Source organism: Notamacropus eugenii, chromosome 1, assembly GCF_028372415.1.
Source record: "Notamacropus eugenii isolate mMacEug1 chromosome 1, mMacEug1.pri_v2, whole genome shotgun sequence".
Taxonomy (NCBI): Eukaryota; Metazoa; Chordata; class Mammalia; order Diprotodontia; family Macropodidae; genus Notamacropus; species Notamacropus eugenii.
Window position 1 is genome coordinate 545,127,760 of NC_092872.1, and position 17,130 is coordinate 545,144,889.

Genomic DNA, 17,130 nt, shown 5'->3' on the forward strand with positions numbered 1-17,130 from the left:
TTCTTTACAAATGGTACATTAACCTGCCATGTAAAGAAAGGAATGTTTATTGCCTCTCACTAAACTCAGAGTCTACCATCAAATAGTAGGTTTCATCATATAAACTGTGCTTTCCCTGACTCATGTATATATATTACACATGAGGTTAACGTGTACAGCAAAGAAGACTAATTAGCAAATTAATTAGGTTTCTGTTTACCTTTGCATTTTCTATTTAAATTGTATATTTGAATTTCACTAGTATGTCAGTATTTCTTCTATTCTATTAAAGAGACTGAGGTTCTATAAACACTTTAGTGACATTTATACTCGAGACATACAACCCTACTAAAACTCATGACAGCCTTTCATAACAAAGGCAGAAAGGGAAATTGATTCATGAAACTGGAAATATATTTTTCTTTCTTTGGACATTTATCTTTATTCTTTCTTTATAGCATATACTCATCCATATCTGTGTGTATACATAATGTTCTCTCTCCCTCTGTGTGTATATATATATATATATATACACAACTTTCACCTGAATATAGACTTCTTTCTAATATTGACATATTGTATGTCCTCTAGATCTTTTAAGAGAATATATATAGTAGAGAAAAATGAGACCTTTTATTGAATTGCATTGAGCAATCATTTATTAAGAAACTATTATACTTTTCTGGCTTCCTTCAAGACTCAACTTGAATTGTCTTCTGAGTATACAGACACATGTACAAATATATAAATAGAGCTATATATGTGTATACAAATTATATATATATTTATGTGTGTGTGTGTGTGTGTGTGTGTGTGTGTGTGTGTGTGTAGAGACATAAAGAGAAAGAAAGTGATGGCTCAGTGGATGGTACTCTGAGCTTGGAATCAGGAAGACCTGAATTCAAATCCGACCTCAAACACTGCCTAGTTGTGTGACCCTGGCAAGTCACTTAACCTCTATTTGCCTCCATTTCCTCACCTAAAGTTAATAATAGCACCTATCTCACAGGGCTGTTGTGAGGAACAAATGTCATTACATATGTAAAAAGTGCTTGGCACGTAGTACACTTTATATAAAAACTTATTCCTTTCCTCTTCCTAATATGGAACACCCAGAATTTTACACGATGCTTTGGTATGCTCTTACTGAACTAAGAACAATGACCCTGTTGCCTTCCTCATTCTAGACAATATGACTCAATTTAATCTAATATTATGTTGACTTTGTGGATACCAAATCACACTGCTGACAGAGATGGAGTCTATATTGTATTAAAACTACCAGACCTATTTTGGGGGAACTTCAGTATAGGTCTCCTCTATCTTCTCCTTATGAAGTTAATTTTTACAACCCATCGTGCATTCATTCTAGCCTACCAAGAATTTTTTTTTGTACCTGGATGCTCTTACCTAATATATTTCATGGATAATATTTTCTTTCTTATTTCTCCTTACTATTTTATACATGCAAATAAACCATGCCATTAATAGGGGCAGAGAAATGAGAACTCAAACTGCCAGCACTAGAGATTGAGTGAATTATGGGTTATAACATATTAGCATATTGGAGTCCTAATGTATTGTCATGTAAAGAATATTGAAACTGGAGTTGTGGAAAATAGGTTCTAAACCTGGTTCTCCTATTTACCACTTGTGTGGTAATCATTTCCCTTTTGTGGGGCTCAATTTCTTTCTCTATAAAATGAGAACTGAGCAAGATCACAAAAGTCCATTCTAACTCCAACTCATATGATCCTGTGAAAATTAAAGATAGCCTTTTAATTAAGTTCAGGAAAGGCTAACTTTCAGCCATATTTCAGATACGCAAATGCTTTTCATCTTTTCTGCTGCATGAATTTATTTTAATATATTGAAAATGAAAAATGTATTAGATTCTTACTGAAAATTCAATTAGTCCAGTAAAAAGTGAAAAATAATTTATTTTTCATTAAAGTGAATTCAATCCAAATACTCATGCTGAGGGAAATGCTACCAGCAGCCACCATGCAGTTCTTTTATTTTCTTAATGTGACTAAATAGATGAGGTGTCACCATTCAACCATGTGTTCATAGAATCACAGAATTGGAAGAACGGAAGGGATCACAGCAACCTTTCATTCCCAGCCATACCTGAAAAAGAATGCTCACTCCAACATAGACACCAAGTGATCCTTCAGCCCCTGCTTGAAAACCACCAGTGAGTGGAAATTTAACTAAATGTTTCTCCTTAAGATCTTGACCTAAAATCTTACTACTTAAATCTAGGATATAACATAATATCAAAATTTTTCCACATAACAGCCCTTTGATTTTGGAGCACATTATCCCATATAACCCACAAGACATCCCTTCTTTAAGCTATGCAACATCTCTTCCTCAACATGTCATCATAAACAATGGGCTTGATGTTGTTCTGATGTCTAATTAGGATGTAGTACTGTCATTCATCTGGCAAATATACCCTACAGTGTTACAGTCTGAGAGAAGGGAAAGTCTTTGGGTGTTTACCTCGTTCTTTTTTATGAATTTGTAAAGATTGCTTGAAAGATAGAGTCACTTGGAATCATGGTAATTAGGTTCAAGTACTAGTTCTGACATTTATTAACTACGAGACCCTGCACAAGTCACATAAACTCTATAGGCCCCAGGCAATTCATTGTGACGTTTTTGGACTGAGGTTAAAAGCCAATAGTTCTGCATACCGATGAATTCACAGGTTCTTCCAGTATTCAAATATTTGCCTAAATGTCATACATTCTTAGATCTTTAGTAGAAAGGTACCTTGGAGCAGTCTGGCTATCTGGATCAAACCCCTCATTTTACAAATGTGCAAATTAAAGCCCAGGGAAGTTTAATGATTTGCTGTTAGTATTAGAATTAGGATTTGAACTAAGGCCCTCTGAGTGCACAACCATGTTCTTCCCCTGTATATGCATGTATTTGTATACTTATATGTTTCAGGAATCTGTGATTTCATCATTTCAGTGGTGGAGGTGGGTCACAACTCCTCTTTAACTGGGTGGTCAGTCTTAGAGAGTTTCTGGGATCAGGAAATTTTTATCACCTTAAAGCCAACCTAGTGATGAACTGCTCCAAGCCTACATAGGTTGGCCACTGAATGACAGAAGTATGGGTCAAAAGTTGATGCCATACTGGAAGATTTTGCAATGTGGTAGAATCTACCAAAACTTGACCTCCGTTCAGAGAGTATTTCAGAGCTAAAAGTTTCTTCTGTAGCACAGAGAGACATCAAAATAAGACTTTAGTTAAGGGTATATATATACATACATACATATACATATACATATATACATATATATAAATATGTGTGTAAGAGGCAGTTAGGTGGGATAGTGAATAGAGCACTGGCCCTGGAATTGGGAGGATCTGAGTTCAAATCCAGCCTCAGACACTTACTAGCCATGTGACCCTGGATAAGTCACTTAACCCTGGTTACCTCAAAAAAAGTGTGTACATATGTGCATAAAGTAAGAATAATAATAGTTAACATGTATAAAACACCTGTTATATACAAGACACACTATACCGAATTTTACTATGATTATTTTATTTGATCCTCAAAACAACTCTAATAAGTAGGCACTATTTTTATCCCCTTTTTACAGTTGAGGAATTGAAGCAAACAGAGATTAAATCACTTGCCTACGGTGACACAGCTCATATGTGTCTGAAGCTGGATTTGAATTCAGGTCTTCTTAACACCAGGGTTGGGGCTCTATGTACTAAAACCTAGCTGCTGTATACATATATATATATTTATACATATATGTAAACCCATTTATACATATAAATATATTTATACATATATAAATATATTTATAAATATATATAAACCTATATATGAATACACATAAACATATGTTATATGTTTTGGTGTATGTATGTGTACACATATATCCATACCCATAAATACACACAGGTTGACAGAGATTTGACTTCAAAACAAGGAAGACCTCAGTTCAAGTCCTACCTCAGACACATACTAACTGTGTGACCTTGGTTATTTACCTACCTCAGAGCTATGAGTACCATTCTATAATTATCAGTTAAAGAGATGACCTGCATTGCTAGAGTGAATTTCCTCACTTCAGATCTCCCTAAACCAATGAAAAGATGACTCTAATCCTTGTCTACTATGCATAGAGACTCATATACCAATTGGGATGGACATTACTCAATGAACTCCACTAATACATTTTCCCAGTGAGTCTGCTGACATTGTCTGTTCTGATCTCCTTGCTTCCCACCCTCCCACAACTAAGAAATACTAATTAAACTAAGAAGAACTAAATTAATTTGAAGAGTTCTCAGTTAATCTGAGTACTCAATTTAAACATTCTGGAAAATTTGAATTCCCCTTATTTTTTTTTATGCTTTAGAACTACAAATATAGATTCTCTTGTGGTGGCTGATTTTATAAATACGCGTTTAATTGAACTAATACTAAGACTCAGTCATCAAAAACTCTGAGAGAAAGAAATCTGTCCTCCTTGGCTCCTAGTACTCAGTCTTGTTCCAGACATACAAAACAAAGAATCCAAAGGATGAAGAGCACTGGGGTCAGCTTCATGGATGAGGGTCTAGGATAGGCGAATAGGCTTCCTCCTATTTAAGGCCTGATTCTGATCTGAATAGTAGTCAGTACGTAAGTCAACAAGCATTTACTAGATATTTACTATGTGCCAGTCATTATGCTATATGCTAGGAATACAAAGAAAGACGAAAATAGTCCCTGACCTCCCTTGAATTCTAAGGGGGAAGAGAACATGCAATCAACTAGAGTAGATGGAAGATAATATCAGAAGAGAAACTCTAGTAGTGGGTATGGGAAGTAGGAAGGGGATGTAAGGGAGGATATACCATTACCCAAATGACTCAACCAACGTCTTCCAGGAAAATATTAAGAGACTACCTAGAGAAGGGGAAATATACACATTCTGAGTCTTCTTTTCATAAGATCAAAGGGTTTGGAGCTGGAAGGGGGTTAAGCTGTCATCTAATCCACTTCCCATTGCATTTTGCATATGGGGAAAGTGACAAGCCTTTAAAACAAAGACATACCAGACAAAGTAGCCATGATCGCTTCCTGAAGTACTGTTGCACTATAGTATAAAGTAAAACTAACTTTGAGTCAGGCATCCTGGGTTCAAATCCCAACACTGACATTTACTAATTGAACTAATGCTAAGACTCAGTCATCAAAAATTCTGAGAGAAGGAAATCTGTCCTCCTTGGCTCCTAGTACTCAGTCTTGTTCCAGACATACAAAACAAAGAATCCAAAGGATGAAGAGCACTGGGGTCAGCTTCATGGATGAGGGTCTAAGATGGGCTAATGAGTCTATGAGCAAAAATCATTTCCTTTTCAAGACTAATGAATCAGCTCCTCTTTAGTGATCACTTGGCTGCCAAATAACCCTCACAGAGTCAGCCAGTTCATGAGCTGATTCTAGCTATCTTTACTATGAAGAGAATATCTCTATCATGCTTTTCTACCTTTACTTTTTTTGCAGAAAATAAATTTTTAATTTTTATAATTTATTTAGTATTTTATATTTATGCAGTTACATATACAAACAATTTTTAACATTCATTTTTCAAACTTTGAGCTCCAGATTCTCTCTCTTCCTCCCTTCCCTCTCTCACTTAGAAGGCAAGTAATTCGATATAGGTTATACATGTGTAGTCATGCAAAACATTGCATATTAATCATGTTGTTAAAGAAAACAAACAAAAAAACTCAAGAAAAGTAAGGTATGCTTCAAATTGTATTCAAATATCAGTTCTTTCTTTGGGGAGGGATAGCATTTTTCATTATAAGTCTCTCAGAGTTGACTTGAATCATTGCATTGAATCAAGTCATTCACAGCTGATCAAGATATCTTACAGTATTGCTGTTACTTTGAACACAATATATTTCACTTTGAATCAGGTCATATAAGCCTTTCCAGGTTTTTCTGAGAGCACTCTGTTCATGATTTCTTATAGCACAATAGTATTCCATCATAACCACATACCACAATTTGTTCAGTCATTCCCCAATTGATGCACATACCCTCAATTTCTAATTCTTTGCTGCCAGAAAAGAGCTGCTACAAATATTTTTGTGCGTATAGGTCCTTTTCCTTTAAAAAAATTTTTTTTATCTCTTTGGGGATACAGAACTAATAGTGTTATTGCTAAGTCAAAGGGTATGCATGATTTTATGGCCTTTTCAGTATAGCTCCAAATTGCTCTATGAAATGGCTGAATCAGTACACAACTCCATCAATGTTGCATTTAATGTCTCATTTTTCCCATATCCCCTCTACCATCCATCAATTTATGTTTCTGCCCCATTAGTCAATCTAATAGGTATGAAGTAGTACCACCTAGTTGTTTTAATTTGCATTTCTCTGATCACTAGTGAATTAGAGTATTTTTTTAATATGGTTATAGATAGTTTTGATGACTTCAGGTAAAACCTGTTCATATCTTTTGATCTTTTCTCAAATGCGGAGTGACACTTTTATAAATATGAATCAGTTCTCTATATGTTTTAGATGAGGCATTTTTCAGAGAAACTTGCTTCAATTTTTTTCAAAATTACTATTGCTAATAGTATTTCCCTCCATCATATTTCCACTGCCTGTTTATTCTGTTCTCTCTCTCCTTTCACCCTGTCCCTCCTCAAAAGTATTTTGCCTTTACCCCACACCAATATTTCTTCCCTTCTATCACCCCCTCCTACCAGTTCTCTTATTCCCTTCTGCTCCTACTTTCCTATAGAGTAAGGTAGATTTCTATACCCAATTGAGTGTGCATATTATTTCCTCTTTGAGCCAGTTCTGATGAGAGTAAGGTTCACTTGCTCCCCCTTAACTCCCCCCTCTTCCCTTCCACTTTAAAGGCTTTCTTGCCCCTTTTTTGTGAGATAATTTACCCCATTCTACCTCTCCCTTTCCCTTTCTCCCAGTACATTCCTCTCCCATCCTAAATTTTATTTTATTTTCAAATCATCTCTTCATCTTTAATTCACACCTGTGCCCTTGGTCAAAAATATTCCTTCTAACTGCCCTAATAATGAGAAAGTTCTTATGAGTTACAATTATCATCTTCCCATGTAGAAATGTAAACAGTTTATCCTCATTAAGTCCCTTATAATTTCCCTTTCCTGTTTGCCTGTTTTATGCTTCTCTTGAGTCTTGCATTTGAAAGTCAAATTTTCTATTCAGCTCTGATCTTTTAATCAAGAATGCTTGAAAGTCTTCTATTTCATTATATGTCCATTTTTCCATGAAGGATTACACTCAGTTTCACTGGATAGGAAATTCCTGGTTATAATCCTGGCTCCTTTGCCTTCTGGAATATCATATCCCAAACTCTTTAATCCTTTGACATAGAAGTTTCTAAATTTTGTGTAATCTTGACTGTGGCTCCATGATGCTTAGGTTATTTCTTTCTGACTGCTTGCAATGTTTTCTCCTTTATCTGGTAGCTCTGGAATTTGACTATAATATTCCTGGCAGTTTGCATTTTGGGATCTCTTTTAGGAGGTGATCAACAAGGTCTTTCACTTTCTATTTACTCTCTGGTTCTAGAATATCAGGAGAGTTTTCCTTGATAATTTCTTGAAAGATTATTTCTAGGCTCTTTTTTGATTATGACTTTCATGTAGTCCAATAATTGTTAAATTAACTCTGCTGGATTTATTTTCCAGGTCAGCTATTTTTCCAATGAGATATTTCACATTGCCTTCTTTTTTATTATTCTGTTAATTTTGTTTCATTTTTTCTTGATTTCTCATAGTCATTAGCTTCCATTTGCTCAATTTTAATTTTTAAGGAATTCATTTCTTTAACGAGCTTTTGTACATCCTTTTCCATTTGTCTAATGCTACTTTTTAAGAAGTATTTTTCTTTGGTGATTTTTGTGCTTTTTTTCCATTTGGCCAATTCTGCTTTTGAAGGTATTCTTCTCTTCATTGACTTTTTTTAAAATCTCTTTTACCATTTGACTTAATCTGTTTTTAAAAGTGTTATTTTCTTCAGCATTGTCATTCCTTTGTCAAGCTGTTGACTCTTTTTTCATGATTTTCTTGCATCACTCTCATTTCTCTTCCCAATTTTTCCTCTGTGTCTCTTACTTGATTTTCAAAATCCTTTTTGAATTCTTCCAAGACCTGAGACCAATTCCAATTTTTCTTGGAGGCTTTGGATATAGGATCTTTGATTCTGTTGTCTTCTTTTGGAGTTTTGATCTTCCTTGTCAACATAGTAACTTTCTATGGTCTGAATTGTTTTTCTATTGTTTGCTTATTTCCCCAGTCAATTTTCTGATTTTTAACTCTTTGTTAAAACAGGGCTATGCTTCCAGGGTAGAATAGTTCCCCAAGGGAAAGTATTATTTTGATTTTGCCTTTATATTCCCAGGGTCCAGTGAAGGACCTTGTACACAGTAGGTGCTTAATGAAGGCTTGATTTGGTTGTTGGTTTTTCTCTTCTGGTGTGTTTTGACCACCCCTTTTGGAAATGATTGATGAAATTAAAGGTGTCAATCATGTTTTGTACTATATAAATATGGTGGCATATACCATCCCTTCTAGGGGACAAAAGACCAGTTCTAAAATTATATACATTATTTTTCCCCTTTCTTTAGGTGACCCTCCTGCAACTGGCACTGGGACTTTACAGATAAGACTGGAAGATGTGAATGACAACGCTCCTCTCATTTACCCCACACTTGCCAAAGTCTGTGATGATGCCAAAGATCTCAATGTGGTCATTCTGGGAGCATTAGATAAAGATCTCCACCCCAACACTGATCCTTTTAAATTTGAACTGAACAAACAAACTGGATCTGATAAATTTTGGAAAATTTCCAAGATCAATGGTAAGTCCAATAAGTAATCATTTTATTATTACTAGGTTTTTGATATTATGCTAGCCTTTATCTCAACAGTTCTTTGCACAACATGATCCCATCCTTTGCATCAAGATTAATAGTCACATATAGTACACATGGCTCTACTTGTGTTTTTTCCCACCAACAACCTAAGCTCAGACACTACATATACATATTTTATAAAAAACAACACAAGTCTTTATTATCCCATTCAAGTTCTCAATTTAACTTAACTTTTTCTCTTGTATACTTTAACTTTCTAACTTATTTTACATATATTTTGAGTGTAAAATGCCTATTCAGTCAAAATGATTGTATGCTCAAGATTGTGATTCTTTATCCTTTATCCTTTTTCTTTTCGTAAACTACCATAAATCTTTTTGGAATAACTTTATCTTGTCTATTCTTCTGTTCCCTATTACCTCTGATAACTGATTCCAAAAGTTTCTCCATGTGGTTTATTCAGAGACCAAGTATTATCACGTCCTCTTTTCCACACCATACTCTTCCTCCTTATAGTCTGAGCTAGAAGTGGGTATGTTTCATGACTCCTTGATTTCAACTAGCAGTTGGTTATATGACACACAATAGCAAATTTCTGCTTGGTCATAAAATTGGAAGGAGCCTGAAAGATTATCTAATCCAGTGACTTTTAACCTGGGGTACATAGTCAAGAGATCCATGGGTAGATTTCAGAGGGTGTCTGAAGGTTTATGATTTATGTGTGCATAATATACATATGTGTGGATATATGTATATGTATATATGTGAATATGTTTGTATATGTATATGCACATATATACAAACAATATGCATATATATATGCACGCATATACACACATACGTATGGGTAGATATGTAAACAGACATATACAAATGCATATTTGCATAAATATGTAAAACATCTATATATGGATATATATGCAAATATATGCATATGTGTATATATGTAAATGTGCAGGCATTTACATATGTAAATATAAATGTGTGCATATATATGTATATGTGTGTAAAATGCCTAATATAACATTATATAAGACAGAGATATCTTTATTTTCATCAACTTTTGAGTTGCTTTAATATTTTTATGTATTTCATGTTATGCATTTAAAAACATTTTCCTGAGAAAGATTTCATAGTCTTCACCACATCACCAAGAGGGATCCATGACAAAAGAATTTAAGAACCTCTGCTTTAGTCTAACCCTTCAATTTTAAAGGTGATGAAACTGAGGTATACAGAAGTGGATTAGCTTGCCCAAGGTAACAAAGGCAGAATAGTTATTTCAACTCAAGTCCTCTGAGTGAAAAATCTAAAACTTTTTCACTGACGATTTTACAGACTCCTAAGTTGTTGTAATATCATCATCTTCATCTCCATTAGTTTCTTCTTTATAGGTAAGGGACTTCCTTTGATAATTCCTTGTCTTTCATTCTCTAAATCTTCCTTTCTGAGCTCTTGACCTTTCTCCTTTGCTCTGCATTCTTCATTTTACTGTATCTTCCACGTCGGTCATCCCAACACTTTCTTTGGTCTGGGTCCTTGAAAGAGACACATCTGTGCAAACCTCCCTTATCCTATAATACAATATAGTATAGTTTGCAAAGGCATGTCCTTCTTCCATACAAAAATTGCACACAATTCATTGTTTTAAAGGAGGTGCCGTGTACACCTGAAACATTGTTACTTGCTATATTCATCACATTCTTTCAGGTTCTTGAGTTTCATTTCTAGCCAGCTGTTAGCTAGTCTCTATACCAAATAGAACTTTTTCTTTCACTTAAGAAACAACAAAAATGATGTGCTAAACTCCAATTTCCCCCTTCCACACTTATAATTCACTCTTACTTTTCCTAGCCTGGATTCACTCTGGTGTACTATTTTGGTTAGAACTTCAAATTCACTCCAAGTCAAAGAGCTTCCTATGTTATTTTCATTTCTGAAGACAAAGGTACAGGTCCTTGTATCAGCAAGGACCCCGACATACACTGGAGAATTTGCTGTACAGGTTCTTAGATCTGCTTTTCTAAAAGGAAAGCAACTTTTGAGGGGGTCAACAATCACTTTAATCAAACACATATATCATTCACTTAGTTCAGGGGAAAAAGCACCCTGAACTTCAGAGAAAATACAGAGAAATAAAGATCAACAGTCAGGGCTTCCAGTTGTCTTATATAAGCAATACATACACCACAGAAAAACAGACAGATCCAACTGTCTGACATACATACATATATAGTTACCAAAGAGAGAAGCATCTACAACTGGGTTTTCAAAGCCAGGGGCACCTTTGTGGCTTCCCAGAGCCTCTCATCTGGCACACAAATCTTCTTGCAAAAACTAAGCTCCAAAGTAAAACCTCACCTCAGAGTATTTATATACTTTTCAGAGCCAGAGGGCATGACCCTCTGATCCAGTGCCTCAATAGAAAATAACAAAAGGTATTGAGGCCTATTAATAGACAAGGAAGATGTTTAGCTTTTCTCCCTACCCACTATTAGCATTACAGTACTTAGTACATATTTATTAATTTTGATGATGGCCTGATTCAGTGAAGACAAATAATTGCTTACAGGCTAATAGGCTAGTAAAAAGAGGTTTTACAAGGTGTCATGGATGGATAGTTGTTGTCAGCATAAGTTGATCTACCTAATTTTCTTTCTTATTTGCATACAGTTTTATTTCAATGAGGCATCAACTTGCCAAAGGGCAAACACTTATTTAGTGTTTACTAAGTTTGGTGGTTTGGTGCTTGATAAACGGGGACATGTACATATATGTATATATATATGTATATATAAACACATATACATACATACATACATATATATATATATACATACAATGTAAGACAAATACAAGGGGGATTGAGAAGGGGGGCTTCACTAACACTTGAAGTGATCAGAAAAAGCTTCATGTATAAGGTCACAGTTGACTTCAGTCTTGAAGGAAGCCACAGATTCCAAGAGGCAGAAATGAACAGGGAATACATTATAGGTATGAGGCACAACCAAGGTACAGAGATGACAAATTGAAGGCTATGTGTGTAAAACGGAAAATAGGCTACTATTGGCTGGGTTGAAAAAATGTGAAGAGGGTAGTAATGTGGGACATTACTGGACAGATAGAAAATGTTGAATTTATAATCTAGGCTACATTTTGCCTCAGACACTAACTGGCATGTCTCCTTAGATAAGTCATTTAATCTCTGTCAGTCTCGGTCTCTTCATTGATAAAATGGGGATAACCAAGTTAGGACTTATTTAGCAGAGTTATTGCAAAAATCAAGTGAAATAATGGCATAAAAAGTGCTTTGCAAGATTCAAAACTATACAGTACATATAATTAATATAATTATCATTTATGTAGTATACATTTTATATTAGTATATTATAGACAGACATATATGTATGTATGTATTTACGTGTGTGTATAACATTGGGGGTGTGATGGTTTTAAAATTGACTCTCAAAAATATAAAACTACCCATTTTTAAAGTTGAATCTACATTATTAAAACTTTCTCCATTACTTTTTAGAGTCAACAAATCAGCAAAACAATAAATCAAGTTCTGATTTGTAATATTTGCTGAGTTGCCAGGTGCACATGCTTACGTAGAAAATTTAATAATCATCCCTTGTGAGACAGTGAGAGCTGGTTCCAGCACCTCCTGAAATTCATGCATAAAATATATATAGATACAATAGATACCATAATCTGTACTATATTCAATGACTTCTTAGTCTTCCATCTCTAAATTCTGTGATGTTGTTCTTACAATAAAAAAAAATAAAAATGCAAGAAAAGATTTCTAAGAACTATAACCAGAAGGTATCTGTCCTGACCAAATAACCACCGACTTGATATATCACATGCCATTTCCCCCCCCCACTGTGAATAAATGAGGCTTGACTGGTACCATGATTCCTAAAAATGTATTGCATTGGTCTGAGAGAAGCGGAAAGAAACAGGCACATAGATGAAAAGACTCTATGTTTTGGTAATGGGTTTCAGTATTTATTTTTATTTTTTACTCTGTCAGCAAGCAATGGTTCTGTGCTTTCTGTATCTTTAAATATCTCTCTGTTGTGTATATTCCAATGAGTGATACAGATAGTAACCCATGCATGGATAAGAGTCTTCCCCTTAACTTCCCATAAGTTGGTCCAAGGGGTCTACTCAAATCCAAAAGAACTTTAATTCTCTTGACATTGCAAAGATATGAGTAGAACAAAAAGGCCTTCCACAGTTATCCCTCCTTCTCCCCACATGATAAGCTCCTCTTTTTTCAATAATGCATCCATTTCTTGCTATATATTATTTTGGTTCTTCATAATATGTGAGGTATTTCAGCCTGATTACACCCAAAATATCCCTTGCTATTATCCTGGGTGATACTTATTATTAATTCTCAGGCACTAATATAATAATATTGATATTTATAAAGTGCTTTAATATTTGCAAAGATCTTTACATTCATTTTCATACTTGATCATCACAGTATGCCTGTGAGATAGGTATTAATATTGTCCCCAGTTTTCAGATGAGGAAGCTAAGCTAAGAGAGATTAAGAGACTTGCCTAGGATCACACTGCAATTACATATTTGAGGTAAACTTTGAACTTACATCTTTCTGACTCTAAGTCCAGTTGGCTAGGTAGTAGAGATCTGGGCCAGGAGTCAGGAAAACCTAAGTTCAAATCCTGTCTGAGACACTTAATCTCTTGTTGTAAAAAGGAGGTAATTGTAATAGCAACCTCCCTGATTGTGTTGTTATGAGAATCCAATGAGCTGATAATTGTAAAGTATTTAGCAGAGTGCCAGGCACCATAAGCATTACAAAAATGTTAGTATTATTATTAACAATTGTTAATAACATGGTGATTGCTGTGGTTATTGCTAAAATGTATTACACTATCTAGTTGAATAGTGTTCTATCACTTTCATAGCACGAGTAGAATATGGGTATTAATTTTGGAGAAAAGTGTTAGGTTATTAAAAAGGTTCTGTAGTTTGCTATAGACTATCCAATCTATTTTGTTTTTCTCCTATTTAATTCTGGGTGCAAACCTGTATCCAATTTCAATTTCTATGAACAGAATAATGTTAATGGACAACTCTAAAAATTATCCATTTAACTTTACACTATGGTATATATATAACAGATATTCTGCATTGAGTTGTTTTTTTTTTTTATTGTATGTACAGGTAAGTGAAATAATTTATGGTGGTTATGGATCTCATCCAGGAGATGCTTGCTATGTGTCTAGTCTTTGGTCAGCCAGAACAATATCATCCATTGACAAGGACACTATTTACAAAGAATTCATCTTTGTTTATGATAGACCCTTAATGATTTTTAATTAAATCCAATTTTTGAGCCTTTCTTTAATAGCTAAATGATGCAAAACAACGTTTCTGCTGTCAAGTGATTTATATCTGATGAGGAAATAGAATACATATTCTGGAAATAAGTGAGTAGTATAAATAAAGGATAAATTGTGGAATTCAGATCCCAAGTGCTCAGAAGTTCAGAGAGGATGAGGAGGAAGAGACAGTGTGGTATAGTGCCATGTAAAGAGAAACAGGTCTTAGAGTTAGTACATCTGAGTTCAGTCCTACCTCATATATTTTCTAGCTGTGAGATAATGGGTAACTTAGACTTTCTGAGTCTCAGTTTCCACAATATGAAAGCAAGGACCTCCACACAGATTCTCAGATCTGCATTTCTAAAAGGAAAGCAACTTTTGAGGGGTCAACAATCACTTTAATTAAGCACATGTATTATTCACTTAGCTCAGGGGAAAAAGTTAGCACCCTGAACTTTAGGGAAAATACAAACAGATAATAATCAAGAGACACAGCTTCCAACCGTCTAATATAAGTAACACATATGTCATAGAACAACAGACTGATCCAGCTGTCTGACCATTACACACATACATAGTTACCAGAGAGAGAAGATGCAACATCTGGGTTTTCAAAGTCCTAGGTGGGGAGGGGGGTGCTCCTTAGTGGCTGCTCATAGTAAGCCCCAAAGTAAAATGTCACCTCAGAGTACTTACACATTTTTCAGAGCCAGAGCCAGAGGGTATCACAACTCTTGAGAACCAGTGCCTCATTAGAAAATTAACAAAAGGTGTGGGCCTTCCTACAAATCTTCCCTAATCAAATGCCCCTTAATGGGCAGGCCCATTAATGGATGGGGAAGACTTCCTTTTAAGAGACAAAATTATTTCAATAATAAGCAAAAGTACATTATCAATACACACATCTATACAATGGGATGACAATGTCCATACTACTTACCTCAAAGGCTTGCTGTGATCAAAGTGATTGGTAAAACTTGAATTGCTCTACAAATTTGGGTTATTGCTTGTTGTTTCCATACTCTTCTAATCCTCCCCATCTCATTCTTATTTTTTTGATAGAGTTCAGATAAGAACCATTCTGGAAGAAGTCACTATACTACTCTTTTTTTCTTTTCTACTTAACATTTTTTCAGTCTGTTGCCCAAGGAGGTAAAATAACTGTTCGTTTTTTGGTTTGATTTGGTTTTGGTTTTTTGTCATTAAGTATAAATATTGCAATATAAGCTCATCTTCTGCAGAATCCTTGTAAGTGTCTTCAGGACAATTCTAGGAGGAGATTGTTGTTTTTCTTCTTAAGAACTGGAATTGGTATATTCAGGGAGGATCGTTGGGCCTGCAGCGGACCTGGAAGGATGGGCAAAATTTGGATCATAGGAAGAAAACTTGAGAGAATTCTAAGAGAGGAAGAATGATATGATCGATATGACCCAAAGGCAGAGAAAAACCCCTTTAATTAGTTGCATTTTCATCTATAACTTGCAGTGACTTTTTGTGTTTCTTAAATAAATTCAATTCAAAGAAGAAATGAAGCCAACCTGGGAGAAATCCATGGTGTGAAGACATAAAGAGTGACAATGATTTAAATACTATTCAAACTGAATCATTCTTCATACTTGTATCCCTTGTGTCTGTCACATAGTAGATGCTTAATAAATGTTTGGAGGTTGTTTGAACTGAATTTGATAATATTTCATGACAAAAACAAATGTGTTGCCTATTATATAGAGTAGGTTAATAAATCATATTCTTCTCTTTGAGAAAGTCAGTCACAGTCTCCTTATTTATGTCTCTTTCCTTCCAGACACTCATGCCCAGGTAAGCCTTCTTCAAAACATGAAGAAAGCCAACTACAACCTACCTGTCATGGTGACAGACTCGGGTACGCCACCTTTGTCTAACACCACAGAACTCAGAGTGCAAGTTTGTTCCTGTAAGAAATCTAAAATGGACTGCAGCTCAGCTGGGACCCTGCACATCAGAACCACCTTAGTCCTGCTTCTTTCATTCTTCAGCTTAGTATGTAAGTTGAGCCTAAGCCTTGGGAAAATGCCATTTGTTATATGTTCACTGGAGTCATTTTTGAAGTATTTTTTTCCAAGTACATATATTCTTGATGAGGTACTTGTTAAGCAGAATCTATACATCCATGAATAAACACTTAGGTTGAGGTTGGAGGTCATTCCTCAATGGCTGATTGCCAGCCATTCTATCCACAGTGCAAAAATCACTCATCAAAAGCACTCTAAGAAGAGAAGAAATGAGCTAGTGGAAATGAGATCAGTCTTAGGCAGGGAAAAGAGACATAAAGAGACAGGAGAAACTGTAGAGAAGATGCATGAAGGAACATAATAGAGAAGAGAATATGTGTGGGAATGATAGAGAGAAGAAAAGACTTTGGAAGAGACACAGAGAAGACTTAGGGAAGATATGCCAGAGAAGAGAAGACTTGGGGAAATAATGAAGATTTAGGAGTCATATGTGGATAAAACTTATGGGTGACAAAAGAAGAGACAGATGGGTCAAAGATCTTGCAACGGACTGTGACTTTAGCTAACCAAATCCCTTTTCTCTCTGGGTATCAATTTTGTCAAATGTTTAGAAAAAAAAAAAAGAGGAAATTGGACTATATGTCCTCTAAAGATCCTGTGCAGGGAAAAAAAAAAGAGTACATAATGAATGAGAAAAGGGTTGGGATGGGGTGATGCATAACAGACAAAAAAAATTAAGCAGCCCTTGATGAAGAGAAATCATAAGGGACACATAAAAGAAAAGACTTAAGGATTATATAATGCAGAAGAGAAGACTTAGAAGGAGATGATAGAGAATTCTTATGGGAGGGTTCTATCAAGACTGAAGATGTTGGAAAAGAGAATATG

At 35.1% G+C, this 17,130-nt stretch overlaps 1 protein-coding gene across 1 annotated transcript in view; it reads left to right on the top strand.

Annotated features, from left to right (window-relative positions):
* CDH13 (cadherin 13) overlaps nucleotides 1-17,130 on the top strand; it is a 1,297,228-nt gene that overhangs the window by 1,268,066 nt on the left and 12,032 nt on the right. Inside the window, exons 12-13 of the mRNA XM_072634208.1 lie at nucleotides 8,637-8,870; nucleotides 16,056-16,274. Coding sequence (XP_072490309.1) covers nucleotides 8,637-8,870; nucleotides 16,056-16,274 — 453 coding nt within the window. The remainder of the gene's footprint in view (nucleotides 1-8,636; nucleotides 8,871-16,055; nucleotides 16,275-17,130) is intronic.